This window comes from Phytophthora cinnamomi (genome assembly GCF_018691715.1).
Source record: "Phytophthora cinnamomi strain GKB4 chromosome Unknown Contig36, whole genome shotgun sequence".
Taxonomy (NCBI): domain Eukaryota; phylum Oomycota; class Peronosporomycetes; order Peronosporales; family Peronosporaceae; genus Phytophthora; species Phytophthora cinnamomi.
In genome coordinates this window covers 351324-374924 of record NW_027150969.1, presented here as the reverse complement: position 1 = coordinate 374924, position 23601 = coordinate 351324, and the positions used below count along the sequence as shown (strand labels likewise).

General features: G+C 54.3%; 2 protein-coding genes across 2 annotated transcripts; both read right to left on the bottom strand.

Annotated features, from left to right (window-relative positions):
• Positions 1-2606: 2606 nt before the first annotated feature.
• On the bottom strand, positions 2607-5909 carry IUM83_18783 (uncharacterized protein; the record flags this gene model as incomplete). The annotated part of the gene is made up of 10 exons (XM_067943796.1): positions 2607-2628; positions 2702-2715; positions 2838-2890; positions 2961-3068; positions 3131-3205; positions 3268-3363; positions 3423-3453; positions 4391-4689; positions 4744-5611; positions 5694-5909. The coding sequence occupies 10 exons, from the start codon at positions 5907-5909 to the stop codon at positions 2607-2609; spliced, it is 1782 nt and encodes a 593-aa protein (XP_067792317.1).
• Positions 5910-6041: 132 nt separating this feature from the next.
• Positions 6042-6341, bottom strand: IUM83_18782 (uncharacterized protein; the record flags this gene model as incomplete). The annotated part of the gene is made up of 1 exon (XM_067943795.1): positions 6042-6341. One exon carries the CDS (start codon positions 6339-6341, stop codon positions 6042-6044), a length of 300 nt encoding a protein of 99 aa, XP_067792282.1.
• Positions 6342-23601: the final 17260 nt, after the last annotated feature.

Below are 23601 nucleotides of genomic sequence, written 5' to 3'. Positions count from 1 at the left end.
CGTGTCTTTTTGTGATAAAAAATGAGCACTGTCCAACCAAAGACATAGCAATCGCTGAGTAGCCAGTGCAAATATTAGTTGAAGTAATAGCATATGGCGATCTGCAAGAACGGCAAGATAATGCAGTATATTCAATCCAAGTCAATTACACCTACTTAGACCGTGCCCGAGTCATCAATGGCGGGTGTACGCTGACGCCGCGGCGGGGGAGCGACAGCTGCCGAATCGTCGCTCGACTGACCACCCGAATCGCACTCACCACTCTCTTCGTCACAGCGATACGAGCGGGCTTCCGGGCGCGGAGTTTTCGCTTGCGCCGCGCTTGAGGGATCAATGTTCCGTCCTTCCAGTACTTGTGCCATATCTCAAAGCACGAAGTCTCCACCCCGTTGCTCGTATGCTTCACCTTGTTACACAGAAACACGCGCGATGCGAGCGCGTGCTTCGAGGAAATCTTCAGCTTACATGCCGCACAGTAAAACGTCGTCTCCCCTCCACGCGCTTGATCCGCTCGCTTCAACACCGAGCAAACTCTGCACGCTCGCTGTATGCGCTTCCGCGTTTCCCCGCCGTTGCCCTTCCTCCACTCGTCAGTCTGGACAGGCACATGGGCGGTTACCACTCTGTTGGCCTTTGTCGGCGTAGGCTGGAGGCCGTGATGGCGCAGCAGTTGGTCCCAGTCGCTCGGTTGGAGCTGACAAAGCTCCAGGTGTAGCAGCTTTAGGAAGCTGACGTGCGATACTTTGCTCTTGCCATCGATGATGCGGCGCGCGTTGTAGATGATGAAGGCGTTGATAATTGCAATTTCGATTAGGCCGACAAACAACGACTTGTAGTATTTTTTGTAGCGCCTGGCCAGCTGAAGCGAGTATCTGTTGTATAATACATGTTAGTCGTTTAGCTCAAAGTTGTATGTACACGATAAGAGAACTTGCCGCTGTAGGCGGAGTTGATCATGGACATCAACTCCGCCCATGAAAGTCTGGTAGTCCTTGACAAACCTTGGACACATCAATTCAGCTTGTTCGCCGGTAGTTGGAACACGGCGCACAATACGATCCGGCGTAGCACTGCCTCCCGCAGCGAGCACAAAGACCCCTTGGTTGTCCCACCAGCGCGTAAATTGAACCTGAGGAACTTGACGCAACTTCGCAATGTGAAAGGTGCCTCTCGAGATCCAAGCCGGACGCTTGTTCGACTCCTTCCGCCCATTCTTCTTCTTCTTAGGTAGGATCGCAGTGCACAGGCCCTTCTTGTTCGTCATGACAGTACCTACACTGTAGAAATTCATGGTCAAAAGTTGCATGGCGAGAACAACCGAAGTGTAGAACCGATCGGTCACGATAAGGCGAAACTCGGGTGGACCAGTTGGTTCAAACACTTGACGAACGTTTCTGACAACTGCTGCAGGACCCGACTTGGTATCGGGCGGAGTGCTGCAGTCATGAGTTTGCCGCTTTCCGCAGTACACTTCGAAACTGTACAATACACGATAGATTTATTTAGTTAGCATGTATCAGACACGTTAAGCAAACTTTGAAGCCAAAAAAAAGAGAGCGTGCCCAAAGGCACGCTCTCGTACTTACCGTATACAATATGCGGACTCGGAACAGCACAACATGAAGAGTTTGGTCCCCCAGCGGTGTGGCTTATCCTTCATAAATATTCGCATCTTATTGAAAGGCGAGGTGGAGGGAAGCATCGCCTCATCAAAAGCCATCACGGGTGGGGGAATGAAGTTCCTTTGGAACGTGTCTTGGAGAGCGTCAATGACCGGACGAAGTTTCCAGGCGCGGTCGGTAGCAGCTTGAGCGTCAGAGTTGCTGCTGAAGTGAAGATTGCGCGAAACATGGTCAAATCGATCACGCGTCATAAACAGACCGAAGCAGCCACGTGGGATGGCACCTTCGTCCGTGGTCTTCCAGTGATGAGCGAATTTCTCCTTGTTAGGAGCAATTGTCCGCGCAATAAGAAGACCAATAAAGATGCACAGATCTCGACCCGAAATTTCAAGCGTTTTTTGCAAAGTTGTCTTGATTTGTTGTGGGGTTTGCACTTGAAAATTTGGTCGCTTCTGCTGTCGGGCCAGTTGCTTGGCATGTTGGGCTTGCACACGCGCGTCCAAGTTCTCGTCAAAGTAGTCGTTACTCGCTCCTGCGATTTTCTCCAAGAGCTGGGGACTCACAAAACGTAGGAACGCGCCAAGAGCGGTCGATGCGGCATTTAGAGCACCAGCAGTAGGTCCCTGCTCGCCATTGTAGATACCAGGATAGTCTTCATGAATCCACCCACTGGGCCGGACTTCATACGGCTCATCCATGTAGGGAATAGGCGTCTTCAGCTGGGGTACGGTCCAGCCATCTACCCGCATGTCATCAAGTACGCGTGTCGGCACTGCACCACGAGCCACGGCATCCATCCCACCCGCTGCATTGATCAGTGCGGGATCGAAAATGAGGTCGGTCGGAGAGTTTGTTTCGTCATCGGAGCCGGGATCCGGTTCGACCCAGTCGACTTCATCATCGTCATCGTAGACCGAGCTTCCTTCAACCCCGCCATCGGAATCAAGCGCTGCGTAGTCGCCCGTATCGCCAAGGCAGACAATGTTAGGATCCTCTGCAAAAGTGTCTAAAACAATATAACAATACACGTTAAGTTTGATAACCTGTGTCATTATCGTGTATATACACGATACACATACCGAATGTCGGAGGACTAGAAGCAACTTCGTCTTCCTCCATTTCTTCGTAGAGTGTGTGCGTGCGAATAGGGGCCACCGATCCATTTGACGTTCCTTCGCCATCCGAGGATTGATCAGGTTCTCCATCACTGCTGACATCATCGGCTACAGCGACAAAGTCGTCGTTTAGGCTGCGTTGGGGTGCTGGGGCTAGAGACAACGTGCAAACACCGGTTAGTTCCCACCGAATACAGTAGCATTGTCAATATATATCGCGTACCAATAGTACTGTTACCACCTTGAGAGCTTGCCGCGCTTTCTCCGTCGCTCAATACGTGTGGCGACGTAGCAATCAACTCGCGGCTGGGGCCAGGGCATTCTGGGGATTCTATATAATGAAAACGATTGTTAGTGTATAGGATAGAAGTCGCAAATGGAACCGCGATTTACCTGCAACTGTGGGATTGTAGGGGTTGTCACTGTCTTTGGTCATCGCTTGGGTCTGCGCTGCAAGTTCAGGCGACCCTGTATGATACACGATAGTCAGCAGTGTAATGTGTGTCTAATACAAGTAATTCAGTGCGTACCCTTTGGTGTCTCATTGTTGTTTGCGGAATGGTTCTGGACCGCAATGGCGTCCGAGTATGCTTGGCTCTCCATTTGCTTCTGCCGCTGAAGCTCGTCTATCGACAAATACGACGCGTAAGGTACTGTAAATTATCCACGAAAACGACGAGCTTACCGAGGTCCAGCCGATCCAAATACGCCATTAGCTCGTGCTCGCCGACAAAGAAGTCATCGCCGCGCACACCTTTCTTGCTCTTGCCAGGCTTGATGTAGAAGAAATCATTGGGCAGGCCTGCTGGGCGCTTGGATGTCCAACCTGCGCGCTTGAGCTCTCTCCAGCGAGCTTGGAACGCCATGACGCGGGCGTTTGGCTGGAGCGAGGGAGATTTCGACCTGGACCGAGAATGAGTGGCGCGCAAAAGCACCTTCCACTTTTGATACGAATATGTGTCCCCCACATAAAGTCTTTGAGATGCTATACTCTTGAAGTTCAACTTGCTTGCATCTCTATGTAAGCCTGCGCACAACCCATGCACACTTGTGCAGGAACGATGTGCTGAACCCCATCCCTATTTGACGTCAAATTTGTATAATCCTATACAAAAACTAAGTATAAAATTCCTTAACGTGCCTTATACAACATTAAGCTTTTTTCTTAACGTGCCTTATACAACGTCTCGGGTTTGGGGGGTTAACTTATATTTGTGTATTCAAGTATAATTAACCTAAGTAATTACTAAGTACTTACGCTTCCTCATACACGTTGCGCAACGTGTAAGCTAAAGTAGTGAGTCAAGTTAGACCCACTACACCTTTGAACATATCAAACTTCGCCATTGCTTGAGCACCTCGGACCCGACCCGTCACCACAGCGAGATTCGGCACCGCGGCTGCAATCGGTACAGTCATCCGGTTCACCGGGCGATAATCGGTCGTGAGCCGGAACGCATCCTTCAGTCCCGCCTTTCGAACTGGCACTGCTGCACACGCCCAGCGGCTTGCGTTGTTTAGACGAACCAACCCAAACTGTTGCAGCTTCGCAACATGACTGCGGAGGAAGTCACTCTGCAGTGGTGGGTAGCGCCTCGGTTTGCATCGGAATGGAATGGCATCTGGCTTCAACTTTACACTGTATGGTCGTACTCGGGCTGGTCCATCAGTACCAAGCCTAGCTCTCCACACATCGCCGTAGTCCAGCACCGTCGTGCGCAATGACGACATCATGTGAGGCGGAAAGCCATTCGCCTCTGCGTCCTGAATTAACGCCCCCAGGCTCTCTTCAACCGACTCAGCCTCATCGCGACCAACTTTAGTTTCATCGTTTAAGTCGTCTCCATCGTCTTGCTCCAACGAACCGACCGCCAGTTGCTCAATCATGCCGTCGACGTCAATACCAAGTGACTTCAGCAAGTCATCACCCAAGAGAAACTCCTCCTCAGTCCCTGGCAGTACCAAACATTTCACCCGACGAACATGAACAGGGCCAGCCTTCGTACCAAGCAGTAGGTCCACCGTGCACTCAAAGTGGCAGTGGTCAACCTTTCCGCCAGCCAGCTCCACTGCCACAGGGTTGTCCAGTTTGATGGGATGCACGCTGGTGTCTACTGCCTGCAGCTCTCGCAAATACTCTTCGGGCAGGAAACAACAGTCAGCACCGCTGTCTGGTCGGAATGGGATTTCGAGTACTTCATTGATGACCACTCGACGTCTCCCTGGCGATTTGGCAACGCGAGCCGCCTTCACTTTCCGTGCACGCGCCTCGTCAAGGCGCCTACGAGCTTCAGCCTTTTGCTCCTCCGTAGCTGTAGGGCACTGCTGTGCAAAATGCCCCCCCCCCCTTGCAGACCCAACAGCCCTCACGCGGACCGGGTTTTTCTCAGTCTGCTTGGCAGCCGGCTCTCCCGAAGTTCTTGGCTTAGCCTTCAACTCGGGGTTCTTCTTGTTGACAGTCACCGTTTGGCGCTTGTCAGGCTTTTCTTCCATTTGCATCAGGTGGTAGTGCTGTTGTGCAGTAGCGCGCTCCAATATGAGGTCACGCAAGGCAACGTCATCAGCCTTGGCATCTTTATGCTGCAGCAGCACGAACCGTTCAATCTCCACCTTCAACATCGCAGGTGCGAGACCCGCAATGAGCAGCTTACATCTCTGCTTCATCCGGTCGCGGTAACCAGTGGCACTCACTGACCCAACACCAAGCAGGGTCTCGAAGCCATGATCCTCGACCAACTGGTCAAAGTCCACAAAATATTTGAGCACTCTAGCGTCAATGTCCTTCTCCGACATGTCCATCCGCAGGTTGGCCTTGAAGAACGACTGCACGTCCGGGATGTGACCGTTCTGCAGTGTACTCGCCCGCTCTCGGACCTTTGATATCAGCGTCCGTGATATCCTCCACGGCCTTGCGTAGCACATATCGAGCTAAGTGTCGGAGAAGTTTGGGCCTCACGGTGTCGCGAACCCGCATCACCGCTGCGTCGAACGAGCCGTTCGACGTCCTGCATTTCTGCTGAATCTTCTCAACATAGCGCTCTCGTTCACGCCTCCAGTTCACGAGCGACTCCTGGTCCCAGGCAGTCAGCTCGGGGGCGCTCACGAACTCATAGACCGGCTGCGGGATGGACATCTCCACGTCCCCGTCAGCATCCACGCGGAAGGTCGGCATCTTGTTCCAACGATCCGCTTAAAACCTTGCCCGTCGATCTGGTTCCTTGCTTGTAGCTTGATCGCCGGCGAAGTCGTTGGCCTTGATGGGCCAAAGTTAACTTTATGGTAAGGCCACGTGTTCTTGAGAAAGCTAATTGAATTCTGAAAGCTTTACAGGACCTACCAGCACGCTGTCTTCACTGCCTACCTGCTCGTGGTCCCCTTGGGCACCTTGGAGCTTCATCCTGCTGTCGCGTCGTTGCTCAGCCACCGACGCCATTGCCTTCACCACGCGCGCTTGGGCCTGCCACACTTCTGCAGCACCCGCACACGCATACACGCAGACGCTCTCCCTCGTAGCGTCGTCTTCCCTCATCTTCTCCCTGAGCGCCGTGGGGCCACACACCGCGCGCTCTGCGACCTCGCTCACTTCGTCGCCCGCCTTCTTCATTGCCTGCTTGTGCCGTAGTGCATCCACGACGCACTCGATCACCTTGCCGTTCTTCGTCCTCGTTCCCGCACTGTCACACTTTGTTCTCTGGACTTGGTTATCAGGTTTCACAGTCAGGTCACCACAAGGAGTGGTCAAAGGAAAGCCGCGCGAAGTAGAGATACGTCTAGGACAGTTAAAATTCAAGTACCTTATTCAGGATGCTTTGCAGGCGTGGGTGGCTCAACGTTGTGGTGGCGATAGGTATCCATCCCGGGAATGGGTGTGGGGGGGGTGCTGCCACAACAGTTGAGAAAACAGGAGTGGGCGTAGGAAAATTAGCACGGCCAACGGTAGTTAGTATCGATTTCCATCAGTCTGGGGTTGATGGCATAGTTGTGTCTTACGTAAATCCCATGAAATACCTGAACCACGTCATCCATTATGCCATCAATCCAAAAGAAGTAATCGCCTCTTCTTCAGACAAGATTTGGAACATGAAACCCATTTACCGCGTAAGTCCTATGCCATCAGTCCAAAAGCTCCATTACTTCTTCAAACAAGATTTGGAACATGACTGCGGTTAGCTCTCAATGTGACCATATACATAACTGATCAGGTTTATGAACAGACCTTGACATTTCAGTAGGATGGGAAATGACTAGTTGAGGTGACACTTAGTGTCGGGCCGACGTGAATGCCTGTCGGCGGGGCATTCACTACGCAACAGGCAAAGGCAGACACAGGTGCTGGCAGCTTCGACGTGAGGTATGCGTTAGCGAACCCAGGTGTCGACACCTTACGTGTGCAGTCGGCGATGACAAATGGCGGTACTGCGGTGTCGGAGCCTGCTCATGACGTGCTACTGCTAAGGCTATCGTCTGTAGTACAAGTACACCGCTCGTTTGCATCGTCACGTTCCATTGTTCTACGTTTCGACTCGGGTATTATGGACTTCGTAGGCTACGCGCCCGCACATTGTTGCGCGTGGACATCAAGACAACGACTACGATGATTCGGACGATACGCGCTGAAGCACGTTTACCGCTAGCGGGCACGCTAATGCCGAGGGGGACATGAAGGTTGATACACAGGCTGATACGCAGGCTGTTAGAGATGTCGCGTGACCGGCAGGAGCTCTTCAACCTGTGACTTCGGATGCCAACGATGCGATAACTCGTAACACCATCGACGTGTTGACTGGTGTCAACCCGGAGCACGTACAAGTCGCAAGAAATGACACAGCGTCTACGAAGGTGGCGTTCCACCGTTGCGAGCAAGTTGCGCAGACCGAGGCGCTGGTGCTGCAGTACGAGTACTGGCCGAACGGGGAGCAGCGTCGTGTAGTAGTAGCGGTGACCAGGAAGCTCTCGTACTGGCTCATGCTCACGCAGGAGCCAGCTCGGGTCCAAGGCACACTCGTCCGAGGACAGCAGCACGTTCCGGCAGCCCAAGCACGTGCGCGGCCGCGAGTACTAGCTATCTACGTTCGAGTTGCCAGTGTTGGAGCTCAACGCTTTTGGCCGCGTCCCCCACACAGTCGTGGCATCGCTGTCGGCCGCGCTCAGGATACTCACGTCGACGGTCTCGGAGCCAGCGCCGCTACAACAACAACAACAACAACTACTACTACTACTACTACTACTACTACTACTACCACTGCTGCTGCTGCTGCTGCTGCTACTACTACTACAACTGCCGGAAGTGTCGTTTACGTTGGCGTGGGGGGCGGAAGAGGGTCGGTGGCGAAGGAGGAATTGTCCGTGGCCCCCAGCGGCTTGACCTTTCATAAGGCTACAGTAGCGTACCGCAACCATATACCTGATAAAGCCTTTTTTGCCTGCCACCGATTCGCTGAGCATGACATGATCAGACGCTACATGTGCATGCACTTTAATTCTCGCTAGCTATGCTCAAGGATGCCAATTGCCTTATGCAAAAAGCCTGTTCATAGATCTGCTCAGTTCAGTATATGATCACAATGAGATTCTACCGTGTTGTCGATGTACAACTAAACGGCTGGACACTTTTACCGTGTGGCAGCGGTGGCCAAGCGATGATACCAGTGCCGATCTACGGAACTGATGTTTTGGCATGTGGTGACTGCCTTTACCATGCTGTTTGGAACGCAGCATCAATTGCTGGTGTGCTAAAGCATTCGGGTTTTGCTCATCAGCTCACGTGTCTGAACTACGAGCAAACGTTGCAGTTGAAGTCGTGAGATTAATCAATGAGGGTGCCATTGAAAATGATTTGAGCATCGATACATTAGACGTGGGGGGACTTTGTGGCGATACCGGGGCAGTATTTGGAGTGCTCAGGCGAAATTCCTATCGTCGCTATGGCTTGGATGCTGAAACGTGTTATTGTTGTTCTTTCCGCCGATGGGGTAAGTGGTGTTTACCCACTTAATGCCCCCTACGTACATGGAACGTGTACAATATCGTCGTGATATATAATTGCGCCACTGGTCGAATAGCAGAGGTGACCGCATTTCGAGAGAGAAATCACTATACACCACTTTGCAGAAGCCGGTCGCGATCGTTGCTGTTGTTCACGACGTACCAGCGCTAAAACATTTACCTCGAAAGATGGTGGTAACTGTGGCTGACGACTCGGGGACTGAAGTTATATGCACTGCGTGGGGCCACCATGCTCAAGACATCACCCCTAACTCTACAGACAAGATCATTCTGGTTCGGAACGCCAAGATCTCCGAGTTTAATGATACCCGCTCTGTTAGTCTCGGCGCCGGTTGTTCTGTCAACATCGAACTCGCTCTTCGCCGGGATGTTGATTTGACTACTTGGTATGCTGATCTCCCTCCAGGTACCGTTTTCAATTCGCTTTGAAAGTGCTACAAACACTCTACTAACTCTTTATATTACCGATTTCTCCTCGGGGGGTGGGAACACGCCCCGGGTATGATCAGCCCCGGTCTGATCAGTACGCGTCTTTCCACCACCGGGTGACCGCCGTGGAGCGTCTGCAGGGTGCTGAGTTCGCCGCCCTGAAGCAGGAGCTGGCGAACCAGAAGGCCCAAGTCGCGGCGGTCTCGCAGACCGCCTCGAACATCCAGGTCGAGCTGGGGACCCAGATGAAGGGGTTGCTCCAGCGCGTCCGCGCGCTAAAGGAAAGGCTGCTCGTCGCCGAGACCAAGGCTTCCGCTTCTGCCTCGACTCCTGCCGAGGCTTCGAGTCAGCCGAGCTAGATGGCTCGTGCTGCAGGTATGGCTTCAGCCGTCCGACGTAAAAGGTCGGATGGAGGCGCATGCTAGACGGTATGTCTAGCGTGTATGCGTTGCCGTGCCGTGCCAACACAGTGAACGACCCGATGAAGCGCGGAGCAAGCAAGCTTGCTCCGAAATCCGAAACTGCATGTCTAGGCAGGTTTTGTGTAGCTAACAAAACTAATGAACCAACTTTAAATTCATTTGTGTTGCTTCTGCCCGCATTGTCTGCGTTCAGCTTCTGTTGATCAACAGAAGCTGCTATTGCATCCTGGACAAATCGAATTACGGCTTGGCTTTTGATAAGAAAGTTGATTGCATCCGGGCTGAAGTCATTCAGCTCGCTCTCTGCTAGAGGCCCGGCCTCTGCGTGGTTCTTCGCGGTGTCTGCGCCCTGCGCAGACCCGTGGTCCTTGTTCCTTGTGTAGTCTGTGCCCTGCACAGACTCGTTCTCCTTGTTCTGGGTGTCGGCGCCCTGCGCCGACCCGTGGTCTTTCTCCTTGTTGTTGGGGTAGTCTGTGCCCTATGCAGACTCTTGGTTTGTTCATTGTTGCAGCTGACACTGTGCAAGTGTCAGCGGTTTTCTGCGGCTGCTGTATTGCAGTCGTAGATCCTCCTCCACTTAAAGTGGGAGCCATCACTCCCGAGGCATGCAATGAGTTGTTGATGGCAAACTCTGCCATCGATAAACACTCGCTCCAGTATTGGAATGAGTGAGCGTAGCTCTTCAAAATGTCGACGAGCACGCGATTCACGCGCTGGGTTTGGCCGTCCGTCTGCGGATGATCCGCAGTCGACATGGAAAGCTGGCTCCCAAGAAGTGTAAACACTTCTTGCCACCGGTGCGCTGTGAAGCGCGGGTCTCTGTCCGACACGATGTCGGACGGCATGCCATGGTGTTTGAACACCATGTCGACGAGCAGACGGGCCGTCTGCTTCGCGGTCACCTCTGCTGCCACCGCAGCAAGATGTACCATCTTGCTGAAGCGGTCTACAAAGACCACAACACCGGTGTTCCCTCCGCTAACCGGGGGAAGACCAAAGATGAAGTCCAAAGACATGGACTTCAAACACTCCGACGGAGTCGGTAGTGATCGCAGTGGAGCCTGCGCGAATGGCGCAGGCTTTACGCGTTGGTATACCTCGCAAGCACGGATGTACTTGCGCACCCACTTATACTGGTGGTGCCAGTAGAAGTCGCGCGTGAGAAGGACGTATGTCTTCTCACGTCCGAGATGTCCCGCAGTCGGGGCATCATGATACTCGTACATGATCCTGAGTCGCAGGTCATGATCGTTCGGTACGACAACGCGATCCGCGTTGTCGTCGACTGCATTATAAAGCAGTATTCCGTCGTGCACTCGAAAGCGGTGTGCACGCGCACGAAGGTGCTTGGGCAGCTTCTGACGGGACTTGTCAGAAGGCGCTGTGCCATAGGCCAGCAAGAGTTTCGCGTCCGCGTCGTGCGCGTACGCGGCCTTCACATCATCCAACAGAGATGATGTGGGTTTGCTCGATCGCATGGCGTCAATGGCATTGACGTCAGCAGCTTCTGCATAGTCCGGCCGACGTGATAACGCGTCGGCCACCACGTTCAATCTTCCGGGTTTGTATTCGACCCGGAAGTTATACTCCGCAAAGAATGAGAGCCATCCCGCCATTTCTTGTGATATGTGTGGCGACTTCACTGCGGTGCGCAGTGATGCATCGTCGGTGTAGACCACAAATGGTCTACTTCCAAGCAAATGCACTCGGAACTTTGCGAGTGCGTACTTCATGGCAAGGAGTTCCTTGTCATGCACCAGATAGTTGCGCTCAACTGGCTTCAGCTGACGCGATTGGTAGTAGAAGACACGATCACGGCACTCGTGATCGTGCTGCGTCAACGCGCATCCGATCGCGAAATCGGATGCGTCACACACTACGTGAAATGGGCGATCTTGGTCAGCCACTGCCAAGATCGGCGTCTCAGTTAAGCCCTGCTTGACTGCATCGAATGCCTTTTGGCAATCGGGTGTCCAATTCCACACAGCTTCTTTCTTAAGAAGTTGTGACAGCGGGTGGATCTTGCCCGCGTAATCCTCCACGTACTTGCACAAGTACGTGGCCAAGCCAAGGAACTGCCTCAGTTCCTCGACTCTTGAAGGCGTTGGCCATTCATTGATCACTCTGACCTTTTCTGGGTCAGGGCGAACACCATTTTGTTTCCTACGAGACACCCGAGGACGGGTATCTCGCTCGCCCCGAAGATACACTTCTTCAGGTTCGCATAGAGCTTATGCTTTCGCATAAGCTCAAGTAGCTTCCGGAGATGCACCCTGTGCATTTCTACGTCGGTCCTCTCGTCCACAGCCCGGCTGTGGATGAATACATCATCGAAGTAGCTCGGTGCGCGACTTCGCACCGAGCGCAACAAGTGCGTCACGCACCTGTTGAAAGTCGCAGGGGCGTTCTTAAGCCCCTGCGGCATTATTAGCCACTCCCAGAGCATGCCGCTTGGCGTGCTCACTGCCGTGAGAGGGATATCGCTCTCACGCATTAGGATCTGATAGAATCCGTCTCGCAAGTCGAGAGCACTGTAAACGGTGCTCCCGGCCATCGAATCGATGATAACATCTTTTCGCGGTATCGGCGTCCGCGCCGGTACCGTCGCATCGTTCAGCTTGTTATACGCATGAACGATGCGCCATCCGCCCTGTGGCTTTTTGACACAGAACGTCGGAGCACTGCGCGGGGACTTTGATTCCCGCACTTGTCCTGCTTTGCGACGACTTTCAAAGAAGTCGTCAATTGCTTTTACTTGTTCTCGCGGCAGTGGCCACTGCCGCGTGACACAGTACTTCGTGCCCGGCACGAGATCAATCTCGTGCTGAATGCCCTTATCCTGCGGAAGCTCCGCAGGAATCTCTTCCGGGAGTACGTCTTTGTACTCCCTCAACAATTTGTAATAGGGACTCGACTTCAGCGAGTCCCAACCTTGTTCCTCGAAGCGCTCTCGCTTCGTCTTCGCACTGAGAGTGTCTTCACTCTCAGTGGTACTTCCCATGAAGAGCTGCCTCAGCTCTTCGCTCTCGCTCGCCGTTCTTTCGCTGTCCGAAAGAACGCAGACTTGCTCGATGCGTCCATCGTGCAAGTCGCGCGTGAAGCGCTTCCAGATCATGGCTGGAAGAAAGTCAACTCCGACGCCGTCGTCGGAGGACTAGCGAGTTCCATGTCACGATACTGGAATCCAGTATCGGTGCGCGTCAAGACGCTTAGCGTCTCGACGTCCGGCGTCACCGCCCCAGTCTGCCCAGCAGACTGTTCTCGTGGCGTCTCGGTCCCGGACCGAGACTTGCGCAGCGTTTTCCGCTTGCGCCGTCTTCTTGTTGTGCGGAGCCCGGCTCCGCACAGTTGTTCTTCTGGTCCAGGCCCGGCCGTGGACAGTTGTTCGCCGGCGGACCCTGTCCGTGGGCGCGCGATAATGCCCGGCTTGATCGCATGGCGCTTCGTCGTGCAGCCCGGCTGCACGACAGCATGCAAATTCCGTCAGTGCGGTACGTTTGCAACCGTCCGCACTGTTTGCAGCGTCAACTCCCGGAGTTGACACGCCTTCGTCACCTCGACGCTATTCATTGGTGGAGCCCCTCATGACCGAGGGTGCGTCGGCTCCCGGAGCCGACGCGTCGTTGTCGACCTGACCGCTTCGGGTCAGGGACTGTCCCTTACACACTTGAACGTGGGTGTTGGTTCCCGGAACCAGCACATCTTTTCCTTCTGACGTCGGCAGCATTGCCGACGTTGGTTTCGCTTGTGCGCACCCTCGCGCACTTCCTGGGCACTCCGGGACAGCAGCATAAAGCGCTGTCTCGACTGGTGAGCCGCGGTAACAGGGCCATCGCTCTCTGTTCCGCTGTCGCGGCCGAAGTGCACGCTAGTGCGCTTCTTCCACTCTATCACCGGATCATGCCATGCAAGCCACGGCATGCCCATTACTACGTCGAACTTATCGTCCAGGTCCAGGACGATAAAGCGTTCGACAAACATTCGTTGTTTGTACGAGAAGCGCACGTTCACGACACGCTTCTCGGTCTTCACGATGGCACCTGTTGCCAGTCGTACCTCCAGAAGACTTCGAGGTACATTTACCTCCTCGAAGTCAAGTCTCGACAGGCTTCGTAGTCGAACAAAGTTATTCGACGCGCCTGAATCTACCAAAGCTCGAAGAGAGTCACTCGCTCTCTTCGAGTAAACCTTCAAGATGACTAGGTTTGGCCTGTCATCTTGTTTCTTGCAGTGAGAGCTGGTCTCACTGGGGGCTGCAGTCCTCAGTGTCGCGTGCCCGATGTCGGCACGCGCGACTGCATTACCAGTAGGGCGCCCCGCGCCTACTGGATGTTCGCGTTTTTTGTTGGTCCGCGGCGATGCCTAGCATCGCCACGACGGCCACCTCCAGGGGGCATGGGAGCTGTGCACTCCCGTGCAAAGTGACCGATCCTTCCGCAACGGAAGCATCGCACGTTACCTCCCTGCTGCTGGTAACCAGCAGTTGTTGCGTTCGAGAGGTCCATTGGCTCCGGACCTCCCGTCCTCGCTACCGGGCGCGGTTGCGGCCTCGGTACGTTCACATGCAGTTTAGCCTGCCGCAGGCTAAACTCTTCTTGCATGGCAAGAGTGATTGCAGCTTCGAGAGTACTCGGGTACTCTCGGAAGAGATAGGTCTTCACGGGCCCATCTCTAAGTCCTCTCATGAACGTGACGACCTTGGTCGCCTCGTCAATCGGGTTAGTTACGATATTTGATACCAAATATCGTGCGCGCTGCGCGTAAGCATGGACGTCATGCTTACTCTGCTGAAGGTCGAGGAACTCCGCCCTCGACCGGAACTCGTTTTGCGGGGGCTCAAATGCTTGTTTGAGCTCCTCTTTGAACACTTCGTACGTGCTGAAGCACGTAGGATCGGAGAGTCGGCGTCCATACGCCCAACTCCTTGCGCGTCCGCCAAGACAGGACATGGCGAACGCGACCTTCGACAGCGGGTCGACGATGCGTCGAGCCGCTATGGCTGTGTCGAGCTCGACAAGCCATCGGAGGAGAGGTTCGCCCTCTCTCCCCACGTAATTGCTTACGCTCAACTTTAATGGTTGATCACGCGGTGTTGTCCCTTCCCTGACGACGCCGTAACTGAGGAAGCAGTATCACGCTGCTCCTTCATGATGAAGCCCAGAGCAACACCATGTTGCTCCGTCGGCGATAGCGTACGCAGCATCGTAGCTATCGCCGCTTCTCCAATGACTGTTGACAGTCGTTGGAGGGTTTCCCACTCTGGGTCAGACAGATGGGGGCAGTCAGCGCGTGCAACATGCGTTGCAGGCGTGTTGGAGCTCTCCATGGGCACCTCCGTGCTCATGTGGTTCTCGGCTCCGCGTTCGTACACCGCGTACGAACGTCAAGCAGTCGGTCGTTGGACGGACTACAAAGTGCTACCAGGTGTAGGGGGTCTAACTTGACTCACTACTTTAGCTTACACGTTGCGCAACGTGTATGAGGAAGCGTAAGTACTTAGTAATTACTTTGGTTAATTATATTTGAATACACAAATATAAGTTAAGTAAGAAAGGATTCCAAGTGACTTAGATTAGGTAAAATGAGAACTGTATTGTTTGTAAATTGATCTTCCTCTAAAATCTGCTAAAAACTGTTTATCATCTATGAAAGGGGTTGGCAGCGGCTGGCTGTCAGAGCCCCGCTAATATACATGTCTCTGATTGGTAGAAAGATGCTGCTTTCTACCAATAGGATCTTTGGGTATGTGTGGACCACTCACTGTGGTGGTCCACTTCAATGTATCCATCGGTGTGTCTTACACCAATGTGAGGAAGTATCCAAAACGTTTAACAGATAACCTATCTGTTAAATTCACAAGTGGCTTGCAGCCACTTGTACGTGTAACCCCGTTACACCATCCCCCCCCTTAAGGTTAGACGCGCGGGGTCTCCGAACGTCAATCTTCGGAATTGACCATTCGTCAATTCTCCGCGTTTGGAGAAGAAATCCACGCTCATTGGACGATGAGCGCGCCACAGAAGAAGACTCCAACGTCGGTGGGGAGCCATCTCTCCATCGACGACTACTTCGAGCGTCAGAAGGCGAAGTACGGCGACGTCGTCGACTTCGACGACGACAATGAAGATATGGAGGGCGAGGAGGACTCGCCCTCAAAGCGTAAAGACTCAGTGTCGAGCGAATCGCTCGACCCTCACGCCAAGAACGTTCGCCCGCGTGAAGGGGGACGAATCGGACGCTTCGAGTTCGAAGCGTTCGCGTACTGAGAGCGATACCCCACTCGCCTCCGCTGGGGCTCTCAGTACTCCGCGCGCTGCTGCTGCAGCGCGTGATGTCAAAGCTCAAGAGCTCTCGCGCGCTGCACCTGCAGCGCGCGATCCATGGATGCCGTCCGCGTCCGAGATCGCGGACCGGTTTGGGAACTCGGTACCTCCGAATGAGGTGCCGCTGTACGTATGCAGCGCCATCAAAGATGACGCTGTGGCTGCCGAGCTGCACTTTGATGCGGAAACGCATCAAAGGCGTGATACTACATCGGACTCTTTCATGAGCTCCGATGGTTTCAAAGCAAGAAGACCTCTTCTCGCAGCAAAGTGCCCGAATGGCAGGCACTTTGTCAAAGCTGGAATGCCTTTGTTGAGAACTTCAACAAGAGGCCGAGTGCTTACCGTGATCGGATTAAGCAAGCGCGTGATCGCTTCGAGACGTACTCGAAGCGTGGAAAGCTGGAGCAACTTCATGTTGCTGCTGAGGAGGCAAATGTGCCGTGCGCTGTGCCCGAGGGCTTTCAGTGCACGAAGTGCTTTCCAGGCGCGGTCCGCTTGAGCGACCGCGACCTGAACGGGTACACGTCGTTCCGTGTGCCCGAGAGTCTCAAAGAGCTCCGTGCTAAGTTCTTAGCACGTGAGGGTTCGGGCGCTAGCGATGATCGCAGCGATCGTGTTACTTCCGCTGCGCCAGCGCGTACTGCTCTTCGTACGCCCTCACCATTTCCGGAACGTCCTCCACCAAGACGTTCCGCGGCTCCCATGTATCTCGATGGGGAGGAAATCCTCTCCAACGAATACGGAATCGAGCCCCTTGAGGGTTCGTTTTCGGGATACTATGGTCAACAATCCGCTCAACAATCCAGCGGGTTGAGCCGCGGGCGTCACGGATCGGCGGTGGCGGGGGTGGGAACACGCCCCGGGTATGATCAGCCCCGGGCTGATCAGTATGCGCCTCTCCACGACCGGGTGACCGTCGTGGAGCGTCTGCAGGGCGCTGAGTTCGCCGCCCTGAAACAGGAGCTGGCAAACCAGAAGGCCCAAGTCGCGGCGGTCTCGCAGACCGCCTCGAACATCCAGGTCGAGTTGGGGACCCAGATGAAGGGGTTGCTCCAGCGCGTCCGCGCGCTGGAGGAGAGGTTGCTCGTCGCCGAGGCCAAGTCCTCCGCTTCTGCCTCGGCTCCTGCCGAGGCTTCGGGTCAGCCGAGCTAGATGGCTCGTGCTGCCGGTATGGCTTCAGCCGTCCGACGTAAAAGGTCGGATGGAGGCGCATGCTAGACGGTATGTCTAGCGTGTATGCGTTGCCGTGCCGTGCCAACACAGTGAACGACCCGATGAAGCGTGGAGCAAGCTTGCTTGCTCCGAAATCCGAAACTGCATGTCTAGGCAGGTTTTGTGTAGCTAACAAAACTAATGAACCAACTTTAAATTCATTTGTGTTGCTTCTGCCCGCATTGTCTGCGTTCAGCTTCTGTTGATCAACAGAAGCTGCTATTGTGTCTTGGACAAACCGAATTACGGCTTGTCTTTTGGTGATGAATCTGATTGCATCCGAGCTGAAGTCATTCAGCTCGCTCTCTGCTAGAGGCCCGGCCTCTGCGTGGTTCTTTGCGGTGTCTGCGCCCTGCGCAGACTCATGTGGTTTGTCCATTGTTGCAGCTGACACTGTGCAAGTGTCAGCGGTTTTCTGCGGCTGCTGTATTGCAGTCGTAGATCCTCCTCCACTTAAAGTGGGAGCCATCACTCCGAGTAAACTCGGTAGGCGTGGATGCCACATGGCACTCACGTAGAACGGTGTATGCCCGGTCGAGGCATGCACTGAGTTGTTGATGGCAAACTCTGCCATCGATAAACACTCGCTCCAGTATTGGAATGAGTGAGCGCAGCTCTTCAAAATGTCGACGAGCACGCGATTCACGCACTCGGTTTGACCGTCCGTCTGCGGATGATCCGCAGTCGACATGGAAAGCTGGCTCCCAAGAAGTGTAAACACTTCTTGCCACCGGTGCGCTGTGAAGCGCGGGTCTCTGTCCGACACGATGTCGGACGGCATGCCATGGTGTTTGAACACCATGTCGACGAACAGACGGGCCGTCTGCTTCGCGGTCACCTCTGCCGGCACTGCAGCAAGATGTACCATCTTGCTGAAGCGGTCGACGAAGCCCACAACACCGGTGTTCCCTCCGCTAACCGGGGGAAGACCAAAGATGAAGTCCAAAGACATGGACTTCAAACACTCCGACGGAGTCGGTAGTGATCGCAGTGGAGCCTGCGCGAATGGCGCAGGCTTTACGCGTTGGTATACCTCGCAAGCACGGATGTACTTGCGCACCCACTTATACTGGTGGTGCCAGTAGAAGTCGCGCGTGAGAAGGACGTATGTCTTCTCACGTCCGAGATGTCCCGCAGTCGGGGCATCATGATACTCGTACATGATCCTGAGGCGCAGGTCATGATCGTTCGGTACGACAACGCGGATCGCGTTGTCGTCGACTGCATTGTAAAGCAGTATTCCGTCGTGCACTCGAAAGCGGTGTGCACGCGCACGAAGGTGCTTGGGCAGCTTCTGACGGGACTTGTCAGAAGGCGCTGTGCCATAGGCCAGCAAGAGCTTCGTGTCCGCATCGTGCGCGTACGCGGCCTTCACATCGTCCAACACAGGCGATGTGGGTTTGCTTGATCGCATGACGTCAATGTCATTGACGTCAGCAGCTTCTGCATAATCCGGCCGACGTGATAACGCATCGGCCACCACATTCAATCTTCCGGGTTTGTATTCGATCCGGAAGTTATATTCCGCGAAGAATGAGAGCCATCCCGCCATTCCTTGTGATATGTGTGGCGACTTCACTGCGGTGCGCAGTGATGCATCGTCGGTGTAGACCACAAATGGTCTACTTCCAAGCAAATGCACTCGGAACTTTGCGAGTGCGTATTTCATGGCAGGAGTTCCTTGTCATGCACCGGATAGTTGCGCTCAACTGGCTTCAGCTGACGCGATTGGTAGTAGACGACACGATCACGGCCCTCGTGATCGTGCTGCATTAACGCGCATCCGATCGCGAAATCGGATGCGTCACACACTACGTGAAATGGGCGATCTTGGTCAGCCACTGCCAAGATCGGCGCCTCAGTCAAGCCCCGCTTGACTGTATCGAATGCCTTTTGGCAATCGGGTGTCCAATTCCACACAGCTTCTTTTCTTAAGAAGTTGTGACAGCGGGCGGATCTTGCCCGCGTAATCCTCCACGTACTTGCACAAGTACGTGGCCAAGCCAAGGAACTGCCTCAGTTCCTCGACTCTTGATGGCGCTGGCCATTCATTGATCACTCTGACCTTTTCTGGGTCAGGGCGAACACCATTCTTCCCTACGAGACACCCGAGGACGGGTATCTCGCTCGCCCCGAATATACACTTCTTCAGGTTCGCATAAGCTCAAGTAGCTTCCGGAGATGCACCCTGTGCATCTCTACGTCGGTCTTCTCGTCCACAGCCCGGCTGTGGATGAACACATCATCGAAGTAGCTCGGTGCGAAGTCGCGCACCGAGCGCAACAAGTGCGTCACGCACCTGTTGAAGGTCACAGGGGCTTAAGAACGCCCCTGCGGCATTATTAGCCACTCCCAGAGCATGCCGCTTGGCGTGCTCACTGCCGTGAGAGGGATATCGCTCTCACGCATGAGGATCTGATAGAATCCGTCTCGCAAGTCGAGAGCACTGTAAACGGTGCTCCCGGCCATCGAATCGATGATAACATCTTTTCGCGGTATCGACGTCTGGACCGGTACCGTCGCATCCTTCAGCAGTGTTGTATGTGTGAACGATGCGCCATCCGCCCTGTGGCTTTTTGACACAGAACGTCGGAGCACTGCGCGGGGACTTTGATTCCCGCACTTGTACTGCTTTGCGACGACTTTCAAAGAAGTCGTCGATCGCCTTGACTTGCTCTCGCGGCAGTGGCCACTGCCGCGTAACACAATACTTTGTGCCCGGCATGAGATCAATCTCGTGCTGAATGCCCTTATCCTGCGGAAGCTCCGCAGGAATCTCTTCCGGGAGTACGTCTTTGTACTCCCTCAACAATTTGTAATAGGGACTCGACTTCAGCGAGTCCCAACCTTGTTCCTCGAAGCGCTCTCGCTTCGTCTTCGCACTGAGAGTGTCTTCACTCTCAGTGGTACTTCCCATGAAGAGCTGCCTCAGCTCTTCGCTCTCGCACTCCGTTATTTCGCTGTTCGAGAGAACGCAGCCCTGCTCGATGCGTCCATCGTGCAAGTCGCGCGTGAAGCGCTTCCAACTCATGGCTGGAAGCGAAGTCAACTCCGACGCCGTCGTCGGAGGACTAGCGAGTTCCATGTCACGATACTGGAATCCAGTATCGGTGCGCGTCAAGACGCTTAGCGTCTCGACGTCCGGCGTCACCGCCCCAGTCTGCCCAGCAGAATGCTCTTGTTGCGTCTCGGTCCCGGACCGAGACTTGCGCAGCGTTCTCCGCTTGAGTCGTCTTCTTGTTGTGCGGAGCCCGGCTCCGCACAGTTGTTCTTCTGGTCCAGGCCCGGCCGTGGACAGTTGTTCGCCGGCGGACCCTGTCCGTGGGCGCGCGGTATCAAGCCCGGCTTGACCGCATGTTCCTTCGCCGGCAGACCCTGTCTGCGGGCGCGCGATATCAAGCCCATCTTGATCGCATGGCGCTTCGTCGTGCAGCCCGGCTGCACGACAGCATGCAAATTGCGTCAGTGCGGTACGTTTGCAACCGTCCGCACTGTTTGCAGCGTCAACTCCCGGAGTTGACACGCCTTCGTCACCTCGACGCTATTCATTGGTGGAGCCCCTCATGACCGAGGGTGCGTCGGCTCCCGGAGCCGACGCGTCGTTGTCGACCTGACCGCTTCGGGTCAGGGACTGTCCCTTACACGCTTGAACGTGGGTGTTGGTTCCCGGAACCAGCACATCTTTTCCTTCTGACGTCGGCAGCATTGCCGACGTTGGTTTCGCTTGTGCGCGCCCTCGCGCACTTCCTGGGCACTCCGGGACAGCAGCATAAAGCGCTGTCTCGACTGGTGAGCCGCGGTAACAGGGCCATCGCTCTCTGTTCCGCTGTCGCGGCCGAAGTGCACGCTAGTGCGCTTCTTCCACTCTATCACCGGATCATGCCATGCAAGCCACGGCATGCCCATTACTACGTCGAACTTATCGTCCAGGTCCAGGACGATAAAGCGTTCGACAAACATTCGTTGTTTGTACGAGAAGCGCACGTTCACGACACGCTTCTCGGTCTTCACGATGGCACCTGTTGCCAGTCGTACCTCCAGAAGACTTCGAGGTACATTTGCCTCCTCGAAGTCAAGTCTCGACAGGCTTCGTAGTCGAACAAAGTTGTTCGACGACCTTGGTCGCCTCGTCAATCGGGTTAGTTACGATATTTGATACCAAATATCGTGCGCGCTGCGCGTAAGCATGGACGTCATGCTTACTCTGCTGAAGGTCGAGGAACTCCGCCCTCGACCGGAACTCGTTTTGCGGGGGCTCCTCTTTGAACACTTCGTACGTGCTGAAGCACGTAGGATCGGAGAGTCGGCGTCCATACGCCCAACTCCTTGCGCGTCCGCCAAGACAGGACATGGCGAACGCGACCTTCGACAGCGGGTCGACGATGCGTCGAGCCGCTATGGCTGTGTCGAGCTCGACTAGCCACCGGAGGAGAGGCTCGCCCTCTCCCCCCACGTAATTGCTTACGCTCAACTTTAATGGTTGAGCACGCGGTGTTGTCCCTTCCCTGACGACGCCGTAACTGAGGAAGCAGTATCACGCTGCTCCTTCATGATGAAGCCCAGAGCAACACCATGTTGCTCCGTCGGCGATAGCGTACGCAGCATCGTAGCTGTCGCCGCTTCTCCAATGACTGTTGACAGTCGTTGGAGGGTTTCCCACTCTGGGTCAGACAGGTGGGGGCAGTCAGCGCGTGCAACATGCGTTGCAGGCGTGTTGGAGCTCTCCATGGGCACCTCCGTGCTCATGTGGTTCTCGGCTCCGCGTTCGTACACCGCGTACGAACGTCAAGCAGTCGGTCGTTGGACGGACTACAAAGTGCTACCAGGTGTAGGGGGTCTAACTTGACTCACTACTTTAGCTTACACGTTGCGCAACGTGTATGAGGAAGCGTAAGTACTTAGTAATTACTTAGGTTAATTATATTTGAATACACAAATATAAGTTAAGTAAGAAAGGATTCCAAGTGACTTAGATTAGGTAAAATGAGAACTGTATTGTTTGTAAATTGATCTTCCTCTAAAATCTGCTAAAAACTGTTTATCATCTATGAAAGGGGTTGGCAGCGGCTGGCTGTCAGAGCCCCGCTAATATACATGTCTCTGATTGGTAGAAAGATGCTGCTTTCTACCAATAGGATCTTTGGGTATGTGTGGACCACTCACTGTGGTGGTCCACTTCAATGTATCCATCGGTGTGTCTTACACCAATGTGAGGAAGTATCCAAAACGTTTAACAGATAACCTATCTGTTAAATTCACAAGTGGCTTGCAGCCACTTGTACGTGTAACCCCGTTACAACTTCGGCATGGTGGGCCGAACAAATCAATATGGTCTGAGTACTCGCCAAGTACTTCTCCAGTGGCGATAGCAGCAGTCGCCATCAAGCCGCGCATACCGGTGCGTGAACTTCTCGCAATCATTAGTGAAGTATGTTCGCGTAGTGCATTGCCGCAAACACCTCCAAAAGTACAATTTCGTTCACAGCAAAATCGACTTTCCTTGGTATTCAGGCAAGAAACAGCGTTGCATCGGGTCTCGCATCCACATCCGGCCCCATTTCGTATTCCGAGACTGGCAGAAGGAAACTTCCACTTGCGGGGATTCCATTGTTCGCGAAGACGCTTCACGTCGTTCGGCCATTCTTCCCGTACTCACGGCTCACGGAACGAGTGCTGCCATTCTTTGTTGGGATCTTGCTCACTTCCAGGCGTAACCGATCGTGTAGGCGGCCTCAAGTGTGAGATGAGTTCGAGAGTAGCCGTCAGACTCAAACGCATCAGCAAACCACGAGGGCACTTCTCCTTACGGCGTGCGAGGCATTCTAATGCGCAGTATCACCTCCGCGTCGCTTGAACGCGAATGTGAAATGTGTGTTGGAGACTGGACTTGAATACTAGAGCTGGAAGAATTCAGCGAGGTCGAACTCGTGCTTGGAGAGCACGAAACCGTGGTCAACGGAATTGAAGTTAGGCTTGGGGAGCGCGAAACCTCTGCCGATAGGCCCGATCCAGGGCGACATGGTGTCTTGGCCGATGTCTGCGAGCACGGTGATGATGCATCCGATGGCGCCGTGACCGATCTTGGTGACCAGATGGCGATAATGGATGCGTCAGTCGATTGCGACTCACAAGGAGACAGAGAATCTCGCGCAGAAGGCGCCAGCTGGAATTTGTCCAGCGATTCGACTTGCATGGTTGCTGCCTCCGCGATCAAAGGGTGTCTTAAGAACAACCCTGATCGGAGCATTGGGCACTGCCCATCGGGCGTCTTGGCGGTCTTCGGCTTCTTTGACTGCGACCCCACATCATCATAGGTTGATACAGCGCGCTTCCGCAAGCGGTTCATCCTTGTCACCGAAGCTTCAATGAGATCAGCAAGATTCAGATCATAATAAACTCTGTTAGAAGAAATATGGATACGTGGGAGCGCTTGATACGTACATCGATATTCTCGTCCGTGACTAGCTAG